This window comes from Mustela lutreola, chromosome 9 (genome assembly GCF_030435805.1).
Source record: "Mustela lutreola isolate mMusLut2 chromosome 9, mMusLut2.pri, whole genome shotgun sequence".
NCBI lineage: Eukaryota > Metazoa > Chordata > Mammalia > Carnivora > Mustelidae > Mustela > Mustela lutreola.
In genome coordinates, this window is record NC_081298.1 from 91,698,954 (window position 1) to 91,725,004 (window position 26,051).

Sequence of the window (26,051 nt, forward strand, 5' to 3'; positions counted from 1 at the left end):
CTTATGATTTGTGGGATAATAGCAAATGGTCTAGTATATGTATAATTGGAATACTGAACATGGCATTCTGCAGACAGATCCAAAACCCTCAAAGAACTCCAAACAGGAGGAATACAAAGAAAAACATCATCTAAGTGCAAAGTAGTTGAATTTCTGAAAACCAGAAATTCAATTCAATTCTCCTTAAAACATAGGGAGAAGGGAAAAGCCATATTACAAACAGAGAAACGACAATAGAAATCACTTACTTTTCATCAGAATAAAAAGACATGCAACCCAGAAGACAACAGAGTGATTTCTTTATAAGATGTAAGGAAATAAAGACAACTTAGAATTCTATATCCAGTGAAAATACCCTTAAAATTGCAGGCAAAAATTAAGACATTTTGGTGGGGGTGGGGGGGAGATTGAGGAAGTCATCCCCTGCAAACCTACAATACAAAATAAATAAATAAATAAACAACTGCTAAAGGAATTCTTCAGGCTAAAGAAAAATGATAACCAGATGTAAACCAGATCTTAAAAAAAAAAAGGAGGAATAACAGAAATGATAATTTTTTTTTAATTTTGCAAAAAGATGATTGCTTAAGACATATAATAACTGCATTTTGGAGTTTGTTACATATATAAAAGAATATCTGACAATAGCATAAAGGATGAGGGGATATATGGAAGCAGACTATTAAAGCATTCTTTCATTATATGAGAAGTGGCACAGTATTAACAGAAGCCTGTGTTAAAGATGAATTCTATAATCCATAGAGCAACTGGAAGAGAGAGGATGCTACTACAGATTCTACAGATGTTAAAAGATAATGAAGAAATATTATAAACAACATCTGGAAAGAAATTCAGCAATACATAAGAAATGAATAAATATCTGTACATATTACCATATATGAATTATAGCTCACTAAAAAAATTTATATATAAAAAAGGATCTTTGGTTCAGCTTGCATCTCAATATCGTTAATCATGTTGGCCTATCCTTAAGTAAAAGTCCCAGAGAGGCTATGATTTATATACATTATCAACAAATGATTAGAATTGGCTGTGAAACATCAAGACTCCAAAAGTAACCACAAAAGGTCTTTAATTAGTCTATGATCTTTTGTTCTTTTCACTCCATGTTTTTGGTAGCCAGCATCTGGAGCTGTAAGGCCATCTGGAAATGTTGTAAATGCAGCATTAGCGGTAGTAAGATGTGATGTGTGTTTACAATATAAGTTGAGACTCTAAAGCCAACAACTGCTGGACATTTGAGAAAAGTCCAAGTCAACAGAATTGTGGACTTTTACTAAGCAACATGAAGTCAACAATGTACAGCTGATGTTGATGTTCTGGGCTGGTGGTGGAGATTGTTTTATAGACTGAAAATGTGGTAGACACTGCATAACCCCAAGGAGGATTTTGCAGTGGAAACATCACGAGGGTGCTTAGGAGAAAAAGCCTATTGAATGAAGTGCTTCTTGACATGCTTATGTGTGTCCATCTTTTAATGTTTCCATGAGCAAATACTATCAAAATGTCACATCACAACCAGAATCCCAGAAAGTAATCTTCATGAAGTATGGGGAAATTCCCAGGGCCACAGAAAGTCCAGCAGACATTGTGACTAATTCTCCCCCCCCCACCCACCCTACAAACCAGTGCAGGGCTGGGGGCATGGTGCACGCTCATTAAATCATTGCAGAAATGAATGGATGGATGCACGCATGCATCCATGCTGTGATCATTTATTCAACAGCAAATTATCTTACTCTGTGTCCATCGTTAAGTCTTGCAGGGATTGTACAAGAAACACAGGACATGTGACCTGGAGACCCTTTACTTCTATGTAGGAACACTGGCAGACATGTGAAACCACCAAGGAAAACAGGAGACTCCTTAATAGGAGCCACTCCGTAGGATTCCCTGCCTCTCTCATTTCCCAGGAAGATAACATTTCATTTGGTAATAACCAAGTCCTCGGAGAGGTCCTTATCAACCCCTTTAAAAGATCTTTCTCCCAGTTTTCTTCCATTCCTAAAAGAGCATTGGGGGGGGAGGCCCGTATTAATAGTTCTATTGTCCCAGAATTAAAAGAGACCCACCATTCCCATGAAACCATCTGTTCTATTGGCTTAGATGCTGTGGGTACTTAAAGAAGGAGCAGGGAGTTGGGAGGTGGGGCCAGAAGTCATTTGATCTTTCCACCAAGAAGGGTGGTATGTGGGGAGGTCGTGATCACTGCTTGGGACTGGTGAGTTCTTATCTTGCCAGACAAAGTATCAGGGAGAAAGACATTTTCCAAAATAGCCTTTGCTTGTTCTGGTACCAAAAAAATAGAAAGCCCAAGAAAATACTTATAAAGAAAAGGAAATAGGCTTAGCAAAAACACCCTAGTTCCCAGACTTTACTTGGCAGAGAAAAAATACAGTGAAGCCAAGGAACCTTTTCCACACCCCCAACATGCCTTTTTTAACCCTCTTTTTTTAAGCTTCAGTCTTAACACAAGATTCCAATTTTAGTGTTGCCCAAGTGTCCCAAAGTTTGCAAAGATAACGCCGCAAAAGCTTCAGTCTTAACACAAGATTCCAATTTTAGTGTTGCCCAAGTGTCCCAAAGTTTGCAAAGATAACGCCGCATTTGCTTTTCTTTTTCACCTTTACTTGTAATGTCCAATCACTTCTCACCTAATTGTCAGAAGTTAGTCCCCATCTGTTCAGTGCCCCCCAGCTATTCTGAAGTGTTCCATATGGCACCTCTGTGTACTCAGGAACAAACCCCCATGTTCCTTTCCCAACCTCAGTCCCATATCCCAGCGTCACCTTTTTGCCACCTTGTCACTGTCCTTACCCTCTTGAAACTGCTGACCGGCAGGGCAACGCTGCCCTCTGGCAGAGGACTAATAATGCCACCTTCTCCCTTCCCAGTGGTGGCAGTGGTGAGGAACATGGCTTCCATCTTTATCCCTCCTTCCAATGCACAGATATATACCGTTTCTTATCACCAAATGACAGAGTTAAAATTAAACTATGCCTTTTGTTAGGATTTATTGAAATAGCCAGGGTAATAGAAAGAGGTACAATACAGAGAATGGCTTCTAACCACCACATGGGGACAGATCTAGGATCAGTTATCAAGTCAGCTTCTGCCTGGCCTCCCTCCACATGGCCAAGTAAAGCTCATCCCTGCCCCCAAGACTGACTTCTCCCTAGGATGATTAAGTTCTTCAGTAAATAGTCATTGAATGTTTTTTTCTGTCCCATGCACTATAGTAGGGACAGAGGATATAGTGGGGACAGAAACAGACAAGGCCCAGCCCTCATGGAGTTTAGAGTCTCAAACTCGTGAGGGGGGTAGCTAAGCAAATCATTACATAATCAAATGTTATGAGTTCAGAGTTCTTGGGTGCCATGAGAAAGTCTAATTGAGGGAGTTAGTCTCAAGAGGGGAAGTCAAGTAAGGCTACTTTGAGCAATTGACGTTTAAGGTTGGGACTGAAAGCTGGGTAAGAATTAGCCCAGTGAGGAGCTGGGTGATGGTTTCCCCAGTCCACAGACAACAATGATTGCAGGTGTGAGGGGCCTCTTGGACAAAGTTGCTTGGGAAGACCAGGGGGGCTCAAGCGAGGAGAGTGGGGGCAGAGTGGTACAGATGAGGCTGGACAGGTAGGCAGAGGAACCATACCGTGTAGGCACTGGAAGGCTTGGCAAGGGTTTCAGATTTACACCAAGTGTAATTAACTGCTATTGAAGGGTTTGGAGCAGCGGTGTGAGTGGCATGTTTTATCCTGTATTTTAAGAACATTGTAACGGCCATGTGGAGAATGAATGGAAGAAGGGAAAGAGGACAGTCTTAAGATAGGAGTGACTGTCTTAGTGGTCTAAGCAGGAGACAATGATGGCTCAGACCGTGGCATTGGCAGAAGAGAGAGAAGTAGTCAGTTTCACGGATGTCTAGAGAAGAACTGATAGACTCGATGACAGATTAGGTAGGGGGAGCAGGAGGGGAGAGGAGAGTGAAAGTGGAGGAGCCAAGAAGGATTCCTGTTTCTGGCTTGGGCAGCTGGGCACACGGTCTGATATGTGGGCACCAATACAAAAGCAGACCATAGAACGTTTCCCAAAGTCTGAGTTACTTGGTCTTAAATATTCCACGAGAGAAGCATCAGCAGCCCAGGCCAGGGAAAGACTCGGCAAACCCGTTCTGTTTGTCTTTAAAAAAAAAAACTTGTAGGGGCACCTGGGTGGCTCAGTGGTTTAAACCTCTGCCTTCAGCTCGGGTCGTGATCTCAGGGTCCTGGGATGGAGCCCCGCATCGGGCTCTCTCCTCAGCAGGGAGCCTGCTTCCCCCCTTTCCCTGCTTGCTGCTCTGCCTACTTCTGATTTCTCGCTCTGTCAAATAAATAAATAAAATCTTAAAAAAAATAATAACTTATAAGGCACTTGGGTGGCTCAGTCATTAAGTGTCTGCCTTTGGCTCAGGTCATGTTCCCAGGATCCTGGGATCAAGCTCCATATCGGGCTCCCTGCTCAGTGGGAAGCCTATTTCTCCCGCTCCCACTCCCCCTACTTGTGTTCCCTCTCTCACTGTGTCTCTCTCTGTCAAATAAATAAATAACATCTTTCAAAAATTAAAAAAAAAAAAAAAAACTTACAACAACTTGGCAATCCAGCCTCACCCATGGCCACGACATCGTATCAGTTTTAGCAGAAAGTTAATTTTGCACTAGGTTTCCTCCCCAAGTAATTGCCAGGATAAGACAGTAATTAATTTTCTTCATTCGTTCAAAGAGAAACAGTTCATCATAGTGATGGAGAACAGGGCCTCTGGGGTTCAATTCACCCTCTGCCACTTAGTAAGTTGAGAGACATTGGGCAAGTTCCTTAACCACCCTGTGACTCAGTTTCCTTATCTGGGAAATGGACCTAACTGTATATCTACCTCAAAGACCTTTCATAAGATATAAGTGACTTAATTATCAGTGGTGTATTTCTAACAGGGCTTGGTACATAGTGAATACTCTGACTGTTAGAAATTATTACCGTCATTCCTCATTAAGCAAGTGTTACTGAAACCTCCCACTTCTCCAGCACTGATCTATGTAAGGAGAATCCTGGGCAGGGTAGAGAGGCACTTTTTAGTCAGACCGATTTGATTTCAAGTCTCTGCTCTCCTACGTAACGCCTTTGAACCACATTTTCTCACTTGAGGCATGAGAGCAATAAAGCTCACCTTGAGCAGTTACTTGGAATAAAAATCAGAAATCCTTGAGCAGGGCCTTGTACATAGTGGAAGCTCACTAAATGGGACGTCCTTTCCTTACTCAAAAAAAGCTTCCCTTCCTAATTTAAATAGTGCATCTCCACCTCTGTCACTAAAGAGACCCTAGTGAGAGAAAGGTAATGACACACCCTTTCATAGGCTTACAGATTTTGAATACAGTTAATGTTTCTTTAGAAAATAGCTCTTTTTTTTTTTTTGCCCTTTGGGCATGGTATGGTGCTACTTAAAAGACAAAATATGGATGTGGGCATCTTACATCCCAGAGAAAATGTCCTCCAAAGGTTGTTTTAGGTCCCCAGACCATCCACATTTCCCATCAGCAGTTGGACCCTTTCCCGGTCCCATAACCCACTTCCTCTTCCTGCCCCTCCCCTACCACTTTGAGCAACCAGAGTGAGAAAACATGGACACCAGCCCATAGGAAACACTCCCGGTTGTCCTGGAAAGCGTTGATTGCCTGAGCTTTTATTTTCAAAGCTGACTACAGGGTTTCCTTCGACCCATCCTTGTGGGTGGCGCAGTTTGCTCCCAACTCCTGCCCTTCCCACCTTCAGTCCCTGCGTGGCCTCGGGCTCTTGGTGCTCTTCTCTTTCTGGCTCACGTGAGCTGTTTGCGTCTTGATATAAAGTTGCCTGAGTTGTCATGTCTTCCCCTCTGGAGCGGTAGCCTTTTAGGACTCATTTCCAATGTAGAATGAAAACTTTGTCTTGTTGAGGGGTGGGAAGCTCTTGTGAGTGGTGGATATTCCTGCAAAAGGGTCCCTTCACCTGAGATTTCATTCATCCTCCCCTATGACTGACCCTGAACGGATAATGTACTATAAAGACTTTCCCTCTAATAGGCTTTTGGGGGACCGTGGGGGGACTATGGCAGGATCCACACACACAAAAAAAGTTTAATGTATACGTCTCTCCACAGCAACGTGTGAAATGCTCTAATAGGACTAACACCGTGTCTTTGGATTTCAGAGAGCAGATCCGTCAGGGCCTAGAAGAACTCCAGAAGGTCCTGCCAGGAGGAGACACTTACATGCATGAAGGATTTGAAAGGGTAATTTTAAAATTGTTTTCAACCCCAAAGTGTGATAGGGAAACATCAACTTAAGGATGGCCGATGAGATAAGACACATGGAACTGAACAACCCCCGAAAGCAAAAAAGTGAAAACAATTTTCCCACAAGCTTGGGCACTGATAACTCTATCCCAGAGAAAGAATCTCCTCGCTCCTTCCCTGATGCCGATAAAGAGCTTTTTAGCTAATGCTTGGCTGACGCTCCTGAATCGTGACTCACGCAAGCCCCCACCCCCAGCCTTTCCAAGGTAAACTTTTCTACAGGGTGCGTGAGTGTCGAGACGGAACGTCAGTGACTTCAGTGATAAGGAAAACAGACCCCAGTCTGTGAGAAGTAAAGCAAGGATCCATGTTCACAAGTACGTTAGGTAAATGTCAAGGTAACTTTAGATGAAGGCCATGCATTGATACCTGAGCAAAGCATAGGTGGCTTACGTAAAGACTCAAGTCTGAGCCGGCCTTCGTAGGCAGCCCCAGAGCCCACAGCCCCCTATGGTATTTGGAGCAGCACACGGTGGCTCTAGGTCTGATGTCGCTTCCTTGTGTTTTTCAGGCCAGCGAGCAGATTTATTATGAAAACAGTCAAGGTAAGACCATAATACGAATTATCAAACTTTTTTTTTTTTCTGTGTTGGCTCCTAAAAAAGTGCCTCAGTGATTTCACATGACAAAAGATAAATGCGACGTTGCCCATAATCCTCCACACCTCATCACAGGGAAGAAATGGATAGCAAGACAACACGCACCTGGCCAAATTCTACTGTCCTGTTGATGCCCAGAAAGGATTACATAGAAATAATGAGGAGCCTGTTATGGGCCACAGTCTGTAATGTCCGTGAACAGCTTTGCATTTTGAATTCATTAAATTAATAAGTACTTGGGTAGGTTAATAGTCTTGGATATTCTTGTCAAATTTAATTTTTTTTGTCCTTCTTCAAGCTCCAGTCCTCTTCCTTTCTGTAATTGGATACAATTATTAAGATTAAGATACCAGTGTGGTTTAAAGTTGGCTTGATTTAAATGAAAAAAAGAATACACACAATATACTTAATGTATAGAAAATATAATTTTTATTTTAATTTTAGCTGTTATTACTATTACTACAGTGTCTTTCATGGATCGCCTTTCTTTATCTGAGGCAAATCTTTTGAAAGAGATTCAGTATTACAGTGGGGATTTTTCTCTCAGGCCTGTAGAAGTGTCTGCTTCCTATTTCCCTCTCAACTGTGATAAACAGAACAGATCCAATATTGACACTAAGACTCATTCATATAACCCAACCATCAGCCATGTTACGACAAGTCTAAAAATCACTGAAGAATTCTAGTGGACTTTTCCAGCTGGTCTAATATCATGATGACCGTTTCTCCTTGTCCAGTTCTTCAAGGGGTGATGGGTATGGTCAGCTGTGGCCTGTGGGAAGGACTCCCGAACAATGCATGTGGTAGAGTTTCCCCCCAGGCCTTCAACTCAGTCCCACGGACTGTTAATAGAAAATCCTAGAAGTTTGATTCACTGGAGCTACTCCCGGCTATCAGTCCAGTGGCCATTGCAGCAGCCTTGGTCCTTTTTTTGAGAGAAGACTGAGAAACTCACAGACAAATCCTACTCCCCTCTAGAGTCTGTCCCCACAGATGCCTTCTTCTTTGTGCTGGAGGTGCTTCTAGTCCCAAACAAAAATTTGTTGGTTCTCATAATATTGACCTCGGGTGGTTGAGCTTAGGAGACATCAACCCCCAGGACTGAGAGGGGGTTTCCCTGAGTGCGGCAAGATGGATTGAGTGGGTCTGTGTTGTGTTGAGCAGGATACAGGACGGCCAGCGTCATCATTGCTTTGACCGATGGGGAACTCCATGAAGATCTCTTTTTCTATTCAGAGAGGGAGGTAAGCGATGGCCTGGCCTGTGTCTAACACAGACATGGTAATAGGGCTCCTTCCTCCTGAAATGGGCTGCACTCTTTCAGGCAACATGATAGGTGTTCTTCGTAAAACCTCTGTGTAAAATAGTATCTCATATGTAAAAAATAATAATAATTTTTTTAAGTGAACTCTCATATCTTACACATGGTCGATGTTTTTCCCCTTTCAAAATATTTGCCTGTTACTCTGTGTTTTAAGGGTTAAAAGTCGCTCACCGTGACTTGATTTACCTAGCAGTTTTGAAATACTGTATATCATGTTTAAACAAAAATGTTGATGCCGTTTTTCCTCCGTTTCTGCTAAAAACAGGAGGGGAAAGAGTTACTTGAAATATGCAAGAGCCAGTCTTGTCAGAACATATTAATCATTGAGATTCGCACTCTGAGAATCAAAGTTGAATATTAATTGGTAGCAAAGTAAAGTGTAATCACTCCTACTGTATTTCTCCTTCCTTTTCTTTTATGTTCTCAAAAAGTCCTCCTTAGAGCAAGTGACAGAATTCTCTCTAAATGAAGCTTCCAGTTTGTATAAAGAGTTTCAGAAAAAGAAGTTTATTCAGGAATTGAGAATTAATGTTTATATTTAGGAAACCCTTTCTTTTCTAGTCTGAGATTTGAGCCACATGTATAACTGGCCCAAAAAACCAGTTCACCATTACTGACAAAGTGACAAAGGCTCCTTCGAGCCAAGTTAGAGAGAAACACAATAAGGAAAAAGATAGACAATGAGGAAGGAGATTCTGGCCTCTGGGGGAGGAGTTAATAAGAGCACAACCCTTATCTCAAGCTCTTGACTATTATTTGATTTAAATCCAGGTCCCTTGCATTCATTCATTCATTCATTCATTCGGTGGTAACTGAGAGCTCCGCACATGCTGGACACTTTGCCTAATACTAGGGAAACAAGTGGAGAAGATACGTCTACTGCCTCATGGTGCTTACCATGTGAGGATGTAGTGATGCTTTTTGAAAACTCTGCTGGCAAAGGGCATGAGGAAATGATGTAGATAAACACACTACTTCTCCCCTACCCGTAATTAGTACAAAACACCATTTGCAACAGAAACACACAAGTAAATGTGACAGACCCTGCCTGAGCATTTGGAAAATAATATATTCTCATATTCTAAAGTTGAAACTAACAATACAGTGGGAACACAGAATGGCTTATTTTAGGTCCTAAACAACAGTCAAATAAAATAAAAACCCTAATAAGGAAATAATTGAATGTGAAATAAATGATGGATGTCAGAGGCTTAAAATATGGGTTAGTAGAAAAGAATTTTAGGTATGGCATGTACAAACTTGGAAAAATATTTGGAGTGCCAGGGCCAAGAGAAGGAGGCTTTCTGAAAAAGAAAGATAAAGCTCAAGATACATAAAGAAATTAATCTTTCCATTTTTATCCTATATAAAGCCCAAATAGAGGGAAAGATTCAGTTAAGTTATTACAGATAAGGCTAGAGATAGACTGTGTCAAAATTTTGTTTTATTCTTAAAGCAGCAAGGGATATTTTTTAAATGAAAGGAAAAAAGATATATGTTTCTGTTTCTTCTAAAATTCAGTGTTTCAAGAATGTTTCAGTCACACATGGATTTGAATACTAAAGCCAGGGGTGGAGGAGGAACACAATTCAGAACAATATGCATACACTGAGCACCTACTATGTGTCTACTATCAATTATTTATTAAGCACCTACTGTATATTCCAATGATTTCCAACTTTTATTTTCTATTCTGAAGCACAGAAGAACCTGGAAATAAGACATCAGAGCCTTTAATAAATCAAATATTAAGATCAAGCCAAAACATGGGTATTATTCATTATGTTGCCCTCTCGATACTTAATTGTAGAGATGGTCATGGGTTCACTTACTCAAATATAGACTGTAATTCTCAGACCATTAAACAGGTATACTCTATGGGAATGAAAAAGACCTTATTCACAAAGGGTGCTGACATTTATAAGCATCATGTTGTTCCAGGCCTTGTATGAGGAGCTCTGAGTATGTTATCTCATTGGATTCCCAAACACTTTACAAAGCAAAGCCAAACCTAGGTATATTGAGTTCCAAAGGCCACATCCTTTCTATTATACCATGCTGCTATTACAAAGAAAGAAAAGTATGCCAATAAAAATTCTTCAGAGGAATTGGGGTGCCTGGGTGGCTCAGTGGGTTAAAGCCTCTGCCTTCAGCTCAGGTCATGATCCTAGGATCCTGGGATCGAGCCCCACATCAGGCTCTCTGCTCAGCGGAGAGCCTGCTTCCTCCTCTCTCTCTCTCTTCCTGCCTCTCTGCCTACTTGTGATCTCTGTCTGTCAAATAAATAAATAAATAAAATCTTTAAAAAAATAAATTCTTCAGAGGAATGGAATAATCATTTCCCCAGAATATATTTTTGAGATTTTATTTATTTTTATTTTAGAGAGAGAGCAAGCAGGAGATGAGCTGGGGAGAGAGAGGGAGGGGAAAGCATCCTGAGCAGACTCTGCGCTGATCATGGAGCCCAATGCAGGGCTTGATATTTGCACCCTGAGATCATGACCTGAGCCGAAATCAAGAGCTAGGTGCTGAACCGGGCTGAGCCACCCAGGAGCACCACCACCAAGATTATTTAATAGAGTTAGCCTAGCCTGCTGTTCCCTTTTCCTCCCCTCATCTTTCAAGACTCTACTTCTAACACTCTTTCTCAACCCATCCTGTTAGGCTACTCACTCCCCTCATGTCCCTCATGCATCACAGTAGAAGGTACTGTTTACTGGAGGGTGAGCTCCTCGGGAACAGGGATTGCCCTCTCCATTGTGGTACGTGGTGCATAGTAGGTGCTCAGTAAATACCCGATTGTGGAAGTTAGTCTGGTTCCTCCAAAAGGAGTATATTTGCCACTTCTCTGTCTAACGGCTGTTCTCCATTGACCCAGGCTAACAGATCTCGAGACCTTGGTGCCATTGTTTACTGTGTCGGTGTGAAGGATTTCAATGAAACACAGGTATGGATTTCCTCGGGTTTGGGAGCTTGTGAATGGGAGAGAACACATGTATTCGGTGCAGCAGCACAAACATCCCTTAACTAGGTTATTTTTCCATAAATGTTAAGCAAGCAAGAATTATTAGTCGGGTAAGGGACAAGAAGCCAAGCCCATGCACTTGGGGGTGCGGAATGCAGACTATCCAGGCAGTATCTTCCTTGGTTAACTTTCTTGGTAGATGTTTAAATTGCCAAGGCATCAAAAGAGATCTGAATAAAATTAAGAAACTTGTTGGTTGTTTTCTTCTTAATTTAATGAATCTAGTTTTGCTTCAATCTCAAATATCCCTCTTCTCCTATTAGAAATTCAGTGCATTTTCTTTTTTTTTTTTTAAAGGATTTTTTCTTTATTTATCTGACAGAGATCACAAGTAGGCAGAGAGGCAGGCAGAGAGAGAGGAGGAAGCAGGCTCCCTGCAGCGCAGAGAGCCCGATGTGGGGCTTGATCCCAGGACCCTGGGATCATGACCTGAGCCGAAGGCAGAGGCTTAACCCACTGAGCCACCCAGGTGCCCCTCAGTGCATTTTCAATACAAAAAATAAATATAGTTGGCCCTTGGTGCCAGGGATAGGAATATTAGCCCTCCTACACAGTCAAAAACCCATTGTCAGCTTTTCACTCCCAAAAAACTGAACTACTAACAGCCTACTGTTGACTGGAAATAACATAAACAGTTGATTAACATGTATTTTGTATGTTATATGCCTTCTATACTGTATTCTTATAACAAACTAATCCAGACAAAAGAAAATGTTACTAAGAAAACCATAAGGAAGAGAAAATACATTTACAGTATTTTACTGTATTTATTGAAAAAAATCCACATGTAGGTGGATGTAGGGTTGTTCAAGGGTCGAGCATACTTGGCAAGTGGGCAAAAAGTACGTATAAGTATAGATATGCAAATTGTGAAATTTTCTAACAACCTATATAAATGTTCCTCAATGTAGGTCATCATTTCTTTTTGTTTTAATGACATGGGACAATGCTTATGATACCTTATTAGGTGAATAAAATTGAGTTACAAAAATGTGGCAATAGTCTGAGTCCACTTTTCAAATAAATGTGTGTATTTGAATAGGGAAAGTATGAAAGACTACGTAGTATATCAGATTAATAAGAGAAAAATGGCAGCTGGGTGATGGATGGATAGATGACAGATAGATAGATAGATAGATAGACAGACAGACAGATAGATGAGTAACTTTTTCTCTTTATAACCCTCCTGGGTGTTCTGAAACTTCCCATTGGTTATGTGTTACTTTTGCAAGCAGGGTAGGTCGTGGCACTGACCATGACTGTGACAGTCCCAGAACTATGGATTCGGGCCAGAAAAGTCCACAGGTCAGACTCTTCTTTCTCCTGTCCTCTCCTTCATAAAGCAAGAGAGCAAAACTAATTGCTCTCCTCAGGGAGCAATTTGGGCGAAAGTTAAGGGGCTCCATTCATTGGCCTCGCCCAGTACCAAAACTTATATTTATTTTTAAAATGACTCTGAAAGGAAACTTGAGTCTGTTCGATTCAAATACAGTTGCCAACAGAAATTTGAATGGGAGAAAAATGAGCCAATGGCCTGCCCCCAAATCCATAAATACATCAACCCAGGCCGAATGTTCATCTCGCAGAGCAACCTTACCTCTGCTCCAAGGAGAAAAGTATTAAAACAAATGTAAAAGCTGGACCCACCCTCTAGGCCTGCTCCAGAGAGGTCGCTGGTAAGCTCATTATTACTGAGGGCTTTTCAGTGAAGCCCAAGCCCTCTGGTTCCTCTGTGCTCTAAAGGTCCATGGAGTCCCCTGGACTCCTCCATTCTCTGCAGCCAAGCCTGACCCATCTCCATGTGTGTTTGTGTGTTTGCTGTGTTCTCAGTTGGCCCGGATCGCGGACAGCAAGGACCACGTGTTTCCTGTGAATGACGGTTTTCAGGCTCTGCAAGGCATCATCCACTCAGTGAGTAGAGCACTTCCTCTAAAACTGGACACTGGGGACTCTCTGCCCCCCACCAATCCACTAAAAACTCTCTAGTCCCCTCCCTCTGAGGCTGGTGTTCTCTGCTTGCGACAGCATTCCTTTGTCTCTCTTTGTTATCTGTCATGTCCTACTTTTCCCTCCTTGCCTTCCACGCATGTTTCTTTCTTTGCTCTCCTGGGCCAGTTTTGCCCCACAAGGTAAATTTAAAATGGAAGGGACCTAGCTGTGGCAGCAAGCCAAAATCCAGATGGTTCCAGCTCTCATACTGGCAACACCGGCGGATGGTGTGTACCTGACCTCAGCTTTTCCAACCATGACTGAATGCAAGCTTCCTTCTCAAACACTGGCAGGCTCTAACTTTATCTCTTGACCATCAGAGGTGCTTTTGACCAGTGGTTCTTTACCGAGGCTGCCTACTGAGGTCATCTGGAGCAGAATTTTTAAGACCTTCCCAGGGAACTTTCCTGGAACCACAACTTTAGACCTATAGTCCCCAAATAGTCACTGTTTTTCAGGGTTTGCGGTCAGCCATTTCTTCTTTCCACCCAGCCTGGGTTGGATGAAACAATCCCTCACACACAAATGGTTTTTTTAGTCCCCCCCCTTTCCTGTAAGTGAACAGGATCAGCCTCTCTTCTCCACCTCCATACGTAGGCCAGACCCTTGGTCCAGCCAGCATATTGAATGACGCTGGTCTTTATTTTATTTTATTTTTTTTTTGGTGTTGGTCTTTAAAGCCCCAGCCAGAAGGCCAGTATGTGTGCTACACCGGTGATGAAATCCAGAAGCACTGTCTCCTCTACATTTAGATTTTGTGATTAGACAGATGGTCAACAGTTTCTCCATTAGAAGCTCACCAGGGCCCTGACTCAGGGTCTAGGATGCGAGGTCAGAGCTCAGAGGGGTCCTAATCCAGGGGTTTCCAGCCAGACCTAGGATCTGCCCAGCTCTCCCAGTCTTACCCAGGTTTGAAACCTCCAGTGTGGCTGTACTTTCATGCCCCCTCTCACTCCCTCTAAGCTCTGCTGCAGGGTGAGAAGAACTTTGGGGCTGGTCATCCCAGAATTTAAATGCTGGCCCGATGACTTACCATATATAGATCCTTGGATGAGTTATCTCACTTGTTTCCTTATCTGTAAGAAGGAATTGATAGTAAGATTTATATTACCAGCCTGTTTGAGGATTACAGGAGATAACACTGGTGAAATTACTGAATTTTTTTCCAGGTATGTAATAGGTACTCAAGACATAGGAATTACCTCCTCTTGCGCTTTCCTTTCCCATCATATAATGGACATTAGCATCAGTTTCCCCCAATCCTCTAGATTTTCTTGAATATACTTAAAAATCACCTGGGAACCTTGCTTAAAATACCAGTTCCCAGGCCTTATCCCCAGCGATTCTATTACAGACAGTATGAGATGGTGCCCAGGAATCTGTCTTTTAAATCTGTTGTGTTTTTGGTTTTGTTTTGTTTTGTTTTTTAATGCCCCAGGCGCACTTTCAGAATATGATATATGTGACCTTAAGTTTTAGAGTTGTGAAAAATAATCTCACCTCAGGTTAGGAACTCCTACCTTAAATATGTCCAGACTCAAAAGGTGTTTATTTACGAGGAACAGAAACCAACTCAAACTGCTTTCACCAGAGAGTGGAAATTATTGAGAGAGAATTATCAGTCCCAATATTAGATCCCCAGGTGAGGGACCTTTGTTCCAAATAACTCCTGGGATTGGTGTGGCATAGTTGACAACGTAAGCAACAAGAACTGCAGGGAACATAGAAAGCAATACCCAAATGGTGCAAAACATGATTCAGGACTGATCATGAAGCTCAGAGGTAGATTTCTGTGGGCAAGAGCCTTCATGAGAGAGTGGGACATGAAATCCATGAAAGACCTGGGAGGAGTGATGGGTAGCATCAGGGAAGAGATGACATGACCCCAGCCCAAAAGCTGGAACAGGGAAAAGCAGACTCTGAGGACAACAGCAATAATGCCTGTCTGTCTGGGGGGAGAGTTTGGTGAAAGCTCAAGAGTGATAAGAAACAAGCCTAGACATTTGTTTACAACCAGACTGATAAGGGCCTTGAAGGGGTTTTGATTCCAACTTCGTGGGTTTAGTAATCACTGAAACATTTGGAACATCTAACAAGTGATATTTAAGGAGAGAATCAGATGGTGGTGTCCATGTACATAGGAAGAAAAATGGTGGGGGTCTAGAGGCAGGAGCCTACTGCTGCACGAGTGCACAGTCTTGCCTTCCGATGGCAGATTCTGAACAGGGATGACTCTTACCTGTTCCAAGATCCTTAGGAGCCAGGTGCCCACATCATCCAAGAGGCAGTTCCTATGCACATAATCAGAATCATTTTATCTGCAGAAACCGGTGTTGTCCTTAAATATTTCTATCCTAGCAACTCACCCAAGCTCGACGTGAGCCCCCGCAAGATGGTTAGAAAGCTCTTCCCACCCGCAAGTGGAACTAACTCCAAAGATGTCTAAGGAATTTCAGCAAAATGGTCTCCCAAAAACTGGGGAAAAAAATAATAATTTGAGAGTCCCATCTCCAAACTTGAGTTGAATGATAACAGTCTTACGAGCTTTTATCTGAGAGTTATGCTTGTGGTTGCCATCCTTCCAGCATTTGAAACCCATGTTTATGGCAGTTGAATTCATTTGCTTGGACAGAGAAGCAGGGACAAGCACAGCAGGGTTCATCTTTCTCAAGTCAGACAGAAATAATTATGACCTAAAGTTGGCTATTTTTAAGAAGTAGGTTCCTTTCTCCTCTGGATCCTGAAAAGAAAGCTCTTGTTTTTTTCGCCCGCCATCTGAAGCATCTTTTCCAGCTTGTTCCCACGGATGTTGTTTTGTGGCTGGTGATTTTCTCATAATAAAACAGGACTGGGCTTAATTATCCCAAATAGGAGTACAGAGCAGCTCTCAACAAGCTCAGATGGTTCGTCAAGGTTTTCATTGTGACCTTATGTTTAAATCCAAATCAAGATGCGGGGGCGAACATTTGCTCTTTTATCCAGTGCTCACTGGAAACCTTACATACAAACCTTGCCATTCAGCTACAAGTAAAGCGATGGAGACCCTGGCCTGGTGGAGGTTATAGTCTCGTGGGACGGACACATAAAAATGAGTAAATAAATAAATAAATAAAACTGTGATAAATGGTACAAAAGTGGCAACCAACTACCAAGATTAAGAGTAAAGAGATTGACACAGAGCTCAGGCCCCTTTGCAGACATGACCTGAAGAAGGAAATCAGGCCATCCACTGGAAGAGCATGGACAGAACATTCTTGGCAGTGAGCAGCCCTGTGACGGAGCATAGCAGAATGAAGGAAGAGTGCCACCAAAGTGCGGAATGGCAGAAGATGACATCAGGAGGCAAGCAAAGGCTTGGCCTGGAAGGCTCTTTTACTCGAAGAATGGTGGGAACCTGTAGCCAGATACAAAGTCTGGCCTTAGAACAAGGACGCTTGAAATTCAGGCTCTCAGGGAATGGAGAATTGTGCACTTGATCTGTTTCTTCTCCAGATAACGAATCCATAAACCGTCAGTATCAATAATCATGTTGGCCCAAAGAAGAAAAATCACATTGACTTGTGGACCATCTTCCATCTACCAGCATTTCTGCTAGGCTCTGCCACAACCACGGTCTCCAGAAGGTCTTATCCCAGTGTTCCAGGTGAGGAAGCTGGGGTGCAGGCCCCTCAGAGAGACTGCCCTAATCTTCCTACTCATAATGGTCAAGTGGGGAATTTGAACTGAGACTTGGTTCCTGAGTTCCTGCTCTTTCCACAGTACTTGGCCGAGAATGTCTGAGGAAATGGAAAATCTCGGCTGGTTGTCCAGGGCCTGGATTCAGCAAATCCCAGAAGTCTCTGCTTCCACAAACTGGTTCCTGTGTTTTGGTCTTTTCACACTGTTCCCCAGCCCTCCGTAGTCTAAGGGAGAAGTACTTACATGTTGCATTTGTATAATGCATTATTTCTCATGGTGTTCTCATTGTTTCCCATTTCGGTCTCAGCAGCAGGACATAGGGAAAAGGCAGAAAGAAATCAACACCTGTGTGGGACACCTGCGTGGCTTAGTCGGTGAAGTGCCTGACTCTTGATTTTGGCTCAGGCCCTGATCTCAGGGTCATGAGATCAAGCCGGGCATCGGGCTCTGCGCTCAGGGCAGACTCTGCTTGAGATTCTCTATCTCCCTCTGCGCCCCCCACCCTGCCAACTCCCACCCACTTGCTCTCTCTCAATAAATAAATAAATAGAATCTCAAAAAGAAAGAAAGAAAGAACTCAACCACTGTAGATCACAGCTGTATTTGGGACCAAATGTTGTTCTTTGCTCCCAATGAATATAATCCCATTTTAGCATCATAACAACCCTGTGAAGAAAATGAAGAAAGTATTCCTATTTTACTGATGAAGAAACTAAGCCTCATGGAAACTTCCTGAGAGCACACGACTATAAGGGGTGACCCTGGGCCTGTGCTTTCTCCTACCTCTATTTCCATAGGAAGGTAAAAATAATAAAAGCTACCATATCCTGAGTCCTGAGGTTCTGGGCACTGTGCGGCTCATTCTATGTAGGTGTCTCATTAACGTCTCACGACCGCTCTTTAGTGTGGATATTGTCATCCCTTCTACAGAAATAGGTACCCTAAGGACAGAGATCTATTAGCTTATCCAAGGCCACATGGCAGGGAGCGGCGGTTTGGAATAGACTCCACTGGGTCGCTAATGCCCACAATGGGAATGACCATGGTGCTCTACTCAGTGATGTGGGGAGGCCAGGAAGCAGCTCCATTTCAGAGATGGAGACCCTAGAACCAAAAGTGTGAAGTGGCTCGATGCTGATCACGTAGGTACAGCAGGGGTAAAGCCAAAGCCCATGTGGTCTGCCCTCTGGGTGCCCAGTGGGTAGGCGGAGGAGCTCTTTACCTGTTACTACTAGGTGGGGAGCAGGTCTGAAAATACTGATTTCCGTTCGGGAGATGAAGTTCCCTCACCAGGAGAAGCTGGCAGCCTCACACAGACTGAAAAGAACATCTTTTCCTTCCACACATGCTCAAGGACTCTGCCTCTGAGGACAGAATTTCTACTTGCTTTTGCAGAATACTGTTGAGAAATTATAAGACAGACTTTGGGTGGTTGAAAGATTGTAGCCCTTAAAGCCAGTAAAACTGTAAAGGAAGAAACTATCCCTTCGCCTTCCCTTCTTGTGGCTTCTTCGGGGAATTTCCACTGACCACAGCTGGTAAGGGTAGCGCCAGCCCTCAAGCAAAAATATGAAGCAAAGGTCCCCCAAGTCTCCTGGGTCTTTGTTTGCCTTTGCAAAAGTGCTGCAGCCAGTGAAACGGGAACCTGCATGAGGGCTGGATTCAGATACCACGGACGTCGGTCTTCAACTTTGAATCCCAACACTTGGCCTGGTTACCATGAAACCAACTCCTCCCCGCAGCGGTCCCCACTTTGTGTGCAGTGGAGGGCGGTACCTGGAGGCAGGCACACGGTCTCCGAGAAGGAGAGCCCGTGGCTGGCACCAATGCACATCCCTCTAGGAGTAATTCCCTGGAATAAATAGTTCAGCCTGCATTGGGCTTCCTATTAAGCAAGGGTAAAGCAGCATTCCGTGTGTTTGATCAACAATAAACAAGTATCAAGCACACCACTATATTTGCAAGGATTTCTCATGAGTTTGGGCATGAACATCCTCGTTATCGAGGAAGCTGTAAGATCAGCGAAACTGAAGGATAAATCCATTCCATGGTGTGTATAAAATTGCTTTCTTTATGAAAAACCAATTCTGTGCTGATTGCTCCTTTTCCCTCATGGGAACTGGAAGACCTGTACCCCCCCGTGTGGCCCAGGTCCTAAAAAAGCTGTGACAAAAGGCAAAGCCCATCTTCCAGGCCTCCCCTTCCACCTACTCTTCCAAGACCCCTCCAGGAACTGCGAAGGGCTACCCTCCAATCAAAAGCCACATCGTGTTCACACAGTCCGGGAATCCCTGACTTTACTGAACTAACCCTCTTTCCAGAGCCAGCAGAGCAGGAGGCCCAACTCAACAGCAGCAGCTCTCCTCGTCAGTCAGGCTGGTTTGTAATTGGAAGAAACCCACTTCTCTTTCTTGGCCCATCGGAATCCTGTCTCAAAGCCTCTCTGGACCTCCAGCCCCTGCTGAGTCCTCTCTTTTCCTTGGAGTCTGCCCTGGTCTTCTCCCCACCACCTCCAACTCTCCCTGCCCTGAACCCCAGTGGCACTAACTGTTGGCATCATTTGCTTGGCACGTGAGTCTTTTCCACCCTCTCTGCCGTTCCTCCTGGTCAGATGCTCAACAGCGCCGTCAGAGAGACGGCCACATGTGTTATGTTCTTCGTGGTGTCCCATGCTATGCTTTGCACACTCACTCATGACGAAGCCGCCCAGAGACCTGCGTAGCATTCGTGACCCACATGACAAGTGGGCAGCGCTCTGGGCTCTGTTTCTGGTCGAATCCCCTCGGTCCTTCCCCCACCTTCTCTTCCAAGATTGTATCTATAGACGATGGCATTCGGGGCTCCATTCACTTTAGCAAGGCTGCTTACAACATATAAATAGAATCAACTGTAATTTCTGTAGTGAGCTAGAAACTCTTTTTAAAAAACATTGGCCTCTGCGATTATTAATTAGCTTCCGACTTTGCAGACATTCGGGCCATTTCAACTAAGCTATTATTTTTGTTTGGCTTATTGAAGAGTCCAGATGTGATAAAAATCCCCATAGCTTCACGAGGCGACCAAGGTCGCCAAGGGGCATAAGCGGTTACTCCGCAGGTCACCCCCACTCCTTCCTTCGGCTCCTCCTCCTACCTAAGACCCACTGGAAAAGCGACAACAGAATTTGGAACTAAATCCAGTGAAATGCTGCAGGGTTCAGCTCTCAAGGAGGGCGGCTGACTCCGCCAATATCTGGAGGTCGACATGCTCGTCTTACTAAATAAACCACGTTTTGGAGTTCACGGCCATCTGAGCTTTCCTTCTGAAAACAGGAGAGGAAAGTGGTTTAGTGGAAAAAAAATGAATTTCCTCAGTTTCAGGACCTTGTTTGTCCTACGCTCCTTCACAGGAGACTCAGTGAGCGAGAACCAGACTGAGGGAAGAGTTGTGTTTATTTAAGTGAGCTGGCTCACCTCCCCCATCCACGCCCCAGACAGAAACATTTGCATTTAAAAAAAAAAAAAAAAAAGAGGTCGACCTAAAAAGAAAGAAAGAAAGAAACATTTGCATATTTGGGGAGATAAACTCTATTGTCCGAAATTCAGTAAACCTCTTAAACGGTTTCTTGCATCTTAGAGTATCCGTTTGGTATAATATATGATTATACATAAAATCATACATGATGGGACGCCTGGGTGGCTCAGTGGGTTAAGCAGCTGCCTTCGGCTCGGGTCATGATCCCAGCGCCCTGGGATCAAGTCCCACATCGGGCTCTTTGCTCAGCAGGGAGCCTGCTTCTCCCTCTGCCTCTGCCTGCCTCTCTGTCTGCCTGTGCTCGCTCACTCTCCCTCTCTCTCTCTGATAAATAAATAAAATCTTAAAAAAAAAAAATACATGAATGCTGGACAGATGACAGTATAATAGTAGGTTTTTATTTTAAATTCAGATTCAGTGGAACTGACATGGATCTAGGATAATATCCATAGTTAACAATAGCTGTGCCTATTGGTTTAAAGTGTGGAATGGAATTTAGTTAGGAAAGGTGACTCTCTTTTTAAAAAAAAAAATACTTTGTTAGAAACCTGGGGTGTCTGGGTGGCTCTGTTGGTTAGGCAGCCGACTCTTGGTTTTGGCTCAGATCATGATCTCAGGATCAAGAGATCAAGCCCCGGGTCAGGCTCCATGTTGGGTGTGGAGCCTGCTTGGAATTCTCTCTAATCCTCTCCCTTTACCCCTCTCCCTGCCACTTGCAATCTCACGCTCTTAAAAATAATAATAAAATAAAATAAAAATAAAAATAAATTAAAATAAATAAATACAAATAAACACTTTGTTAGCAATCAAATAAAGTCAAAATTCTTGGAGACAACATCACCACTCCTGAAGGCATGGATGACATAGTCGTATGTCCCAAGCTAGCAAGCATTTTATAAAAGCAGTGATCCCCAGGCTTATCCAATGTGCATTCTATCAGCTGTAGTAGTGTATGTGGCCTTCTGTGGGAGCCTGAGTCCCATCCCCCAAGCCCAGATCTCTCCATCTTCCCAAGTAAAGGGGTCAAGGCCTTTTACAAAGCAGGCCAGTCCAGAACTTAGACACAGGGACATGCTACACCTACAGCATTGTTGTTTAAAAAGGTAAGCTGTTAAAAAATAAAATAAAATAAAGGTGTTGAAACAGGCCATCTGGGAAAGCAGTCCCCCAAAGACGGTGATGTTTAATAAGAAGAGGAGGGTGTAGAAGGGTGTTACAAGATGCAGAATATGGCCTTGTTATTCAAAAGACCCTAAGATTGTAGTATAGAGGAAAAGGAAGGCCATAACCTAATACACTGCAATGCCAGTGTATGAAGCCATGCAGAAAACATTCATTACTTGTTTATTTATCCAATAAATATTGATTTAATGCCTACTATGTGCCAGGTTAGGCACTGTGGATATGTAGTGTTGGGTAAAACAAATTCATTCCTTGCCTCTAGACTTCATAGTCTAAGGATGAAGATAGATAATGACCAAACAATAACAAAAAAGTGTAATTATCAACCATGATAAGTCCTCTGAAAGATGGCACTAGAGGAATGAAGAAATAGTTCATTGGTAAAATCACCAGGCCATAGATGAGTCAGCAAAATCTATATTCGATTTGAAGGGTGACAGTGAGATTAAGGACGGCTGCCAAGTTTTTGTCTTAAAGAACATAACCAGGCAAGAGGTAGTTAACTGACTTTTGGCCAGCATACTTCTAGCTCCAAAAATCTTAAAACCAGAATGTGCCCTTCACAACAATGAAAACACCAAGAAACATGCTCTGAAAGACTTTCCAAAAGATGAGTGGAAGCAAAAGGTCCCTATACTATTAATGGATAAAAGAGACTCGTCTTTATTTACAGACACAAAAAAATCTTTTAACAGGAAATGGCCAAGTAAATAAAAACCAATTGTTTATTGGGGAAGGAGGCAGAGCAATTAGAGGGGAAAAAAATCAGGGATGTGTATGGTAAGGGAGAGGTTCTTGATAACTCTCTATGAGTATGTACAATTATTTAAGGATTCTTGAGAAATCTTGGCAGAAACTGTGAACTTTATGCAAAAGGATGCTAGAGTTTCAGAATCCAAAAAAATAAACTCTTATGTGCAACCTGGGCTGGTCCATAATCAATTTCACTTTAAATTTATTGAATGGTTTTTATTACTTGGCAAAGATTTTTTTACATCTGCTTCTCCTCTTACTCCCCCAATGATCTAATGAGATGAGCAAACGTAACCATACCAGTAGCAACACATCGCATTGATACAGTTCTTCGTGGATTTCAGATGTGCTTTGCCATTTATCTTCTTTTTGAAATCTGTCCAAAAGATGACAGAAAAATATTATCAACCTCCCTCTGGGTTTTGGTTTTTTTTTTCAGCAGATATAATTAAGCAAGAACCAGTGGTGGGTGATGGGATAGAAATATATATGAGCTACTTTCTCTGGCCAAGAGAAATAGCTGTAACAGTATTATCACAAGTCATAGTATCCACTACCATTGTCTGGAACCGAATATATGTCAAGGCATTCTCCTCAGTGCTTTACTGCTAAGAATGTTCTGAGCACATTTCTTGGTGCCTTGTTTTCATGAAGGGCACTTGTTGGTTGGTGGCCCAAGGGTTGTTAAATGACTGTCTACTGACTGATCACATCTGTGTAGTTCTGTCTATGAGACAAAAACCCTGCCAGTTTTCCTTGATGTCACTCCCTTCCCGACTCTCCAGTCCTATGTGAATTTGACCACCTAAGTCCAAATGGATTTACAAGCTAAATGTCTCTGCATTTATTATCGATCATTCATTTTACCATCATACAGCCCTGTGAGGTCAGTGTATTTCTTATACCCCTTTTACAGAAGAGGAAACTGAGCTTGAATACTTGTCCAAGTCCACATGGCCAGGAAGTGGTAGGGCTTAGATTTGAACATAAATCTATTCAGAGCCCAAATGTATATTGTCTTGTTTCCTGAGCCCAAGTTCTTAAGAATAATGGTTACATTAGTTGAGAACTTACCAGGTTCTGGGCACTGTGCTGCAGTCTCTGCCAGTATTAACTCATTTAATCTTCCCAAGTCAACAACCTTCTACAGTAGGTACTGTTCTTATCCAACTTTTATAAATGAGGAAACAGAGACTCCGAGAGGTTGTTTGAACTTGTCCAAGGTCACACCGTTCATGAGCGTTGACCCAAGCAATTTGATTCCAGATGCCAGGCTATATTCTGTATATTAAACTGCTCCCCAAAATTAGGATTCAGGAAAGTTAAAAGATATGTCAAGGACCATAGGTCAGTAAGTACAGAACCAGGGCCAAGAGCCCCTCCTCACATTGGATTATACTCGAGGCATGTGGTGGTCTTCGCCCAGTCTCCATCAGAAGCCAACGTCTCTCACCTCTGCCATCACCCTGGCCCTGTGTGAGTCTGTTCCGCTCCCTCAAGCAATTTCCCCATGCTGTACCTGCACCTCTTCCACGGTTACCCCTGCTCAGGTTGGGGACAGACCCTCTCCTCCCTCGCCCCCAACCCCCATCCAGTCTTCAGACACCGAAGCCGACCTGTTGTCTGCTGCGGCTCAGACACACTGATTATAGTCTTGGCTGCAAGGGAGCGAGGGAACCCCCAGATCCACCTTCTGCCATCATGACTTCCTACCTTTTAAAGCCAGACATTTCAAATAGAAGACGCAGTCCCAGACAGATCCTGCCCATCCCCCTCACTGATAAATTTTGCTTTACTGGCTGCAACGCGTCCCTTCCAGATGTTTTAAGTTAAGATTGGGAAAGCTGTGTTTTTACTGGATTGAATCACAGCACTTGGCTGACATTTTTTGGCCCTTCATACACTCCTTAGATTTATCAACTAATTGCAGACGCTCCAAGAGAATAATACAGCGTGTGTTTATTATGACAAAACCTGCTGGTGTGTCTTTGTGGCCCGAGATTCACGGGTGTTTCCTTTACCAAATCCCTGGTTAAGTATTAAAAGTGGGTTCAAAATTGTTGGTTACAAGTCAGGAACTTACATGGGCGAAAACTTCATTTACGTGTTTTGATGGAGTTTGGGAACGGGGACAAGAGAGATCCAATAGCTCAATTTTAATTCTGGGATTATTTTGAAATCTTTAGTTATGGATGATAAAATGATTTATTAAGAGATGCCAAATGCCTGAGGAATTTTATTTAAAACATTAAAAAAAAAAAAAAAAAAAAAGCTTTGTGTTGTTCTAATGCCACTGTTTACTAAGTTTTTCCATATGGGTTAATTCTGTTTCTCCCAATGTGTCCTGTTTGGAGATCTGTGCCTAAGGACATGCGGAAGGGCGGTACCTCCCTCAGTCAAGGCAGCCACTGGCTGAGGTGGCTCTTCGGGCAGCAGACATGGTCGGGAGAGGGCGTGGACAGTCCTCGCAGTTCAAGTAGGACAGTCGTCATGTGGGAGATGAGTCCCTGCACACCAGGATTCTGGCATGTGGGAGATGATAAGGGCAAGCCCTTATCCTAGGACATTGTTACCTACATGAGAGACCTAAAGAGCTGGATAAACCATTGGAATGTGGAAGGTGGAGAAGCAGCAGGGAGGGAAACATGGATGTCCCGCATAGATCCTTGGAGTCCCTGATCCCAAGTCAGAATGACAGTGAAGGGAACTCGGGAGCTCAGGGATGATACCAGCTCCCTAGGGCCAGGTGTGTGAGGACCACGCACTCTACCCAAGATGGGCATGGACTTGGGGAGCTCGGTGCGTGTGTGCCTGCTGTCGAAAAGGGCTCCCGCACCAGCGAGGATCTGAGACTATACCAGTGTTTGAGGTTTGGCGTTGTGGCATGGTAAACCAGAGTCCAAAGAAATAAAGCAAGCACTGACAAATAGGAACAAATTGCTCCCTACTGTGGAATCATGTAAAAGCCAAAAACAAATAGAGGAATCAAAGTACAAAGATGCCTTCAGATTGTACAAAGAATGGGAAGCGATGTCAGGAAAAGTTAGCTGGAAACCTGAACTTTAGAATTGTCAAAAAAAGAAATAGTGCTTCTTATGAGTTTCGCGTCTGTAGATTTACCCAAAACATGTGTTTGTGAGAGCCTGTTTCAGTGACTGCATTTTAGTGTGTTGTCATCTGTATATCAGATATTTTCTAAAGCATGTTCTCCATTTCCTTTCACAATGCTTCTCTATGAGGACGCCCAGATTTCTCTCTGGAATGGGTAAATATTATCTCTTCTGAGAAACTGATTTGTTTTTATTTCACCAATTGAGATTCTCATAAATATTGCCTGACCTTCTCATCTGCTACTAGAAAGTTTAGAAGTAAATCCATGAGCCACTCCTAGCAAGGAAATAAGCTCTTTCCAGTATATTTTTTCTACGCTATTCTCATTCCTTACTTCGTCTTCCCCTTATTTTTCCTTATTTTAACCCATGTCCTCTCCTTTTATAATTTATTGTATCTTTCATTTGATTGTATCTCGTGTTGTCTGTATCACTTGAGATGGGACAAAGAAGCATATATAAATACATCAGTGCAAATCAATGGGTGTTTCTCA

The 26,051-nt window shown here is 43.0% G+C and overlaps 1 protein-coding gene across 2 annotated transcripts in view; it reads left to right on the forward strand.

The window, feature by feature from the left end:
• Positions 1–26,051, forward strand: part of ANTXR1 (ANTXR cell adhesion molecule 1) — a 220,999-nt gene that overhangs the window by 55,623 nt on the left and 139,325 nt on the right. For both annotated transcript variants that reach the window (XM_059187868.1, XM_059187867.1), the window contains exons 4-8: positions 6,240–6,321; positions 6,896–6,929; positions 8,148–8,227; positions 11,186–11,254; positions 13,163–13,243. In XM_059187868.1, coding sequence (XP_059043851.1) covers positions 6,240–6,321; positions 6,896–6,929; positions 8,148–8,227; positions 11,186–11,254; positions 13,163–13,243 — 346 coding nt within the window. The remainder of the gene's footprint in view (positions 1–6,239; positions 6,322–6,895; positions 6,930–8,147; positions 8,228–11,185; positions 11,255–13,162; positions 13,244–26,051) is intronic.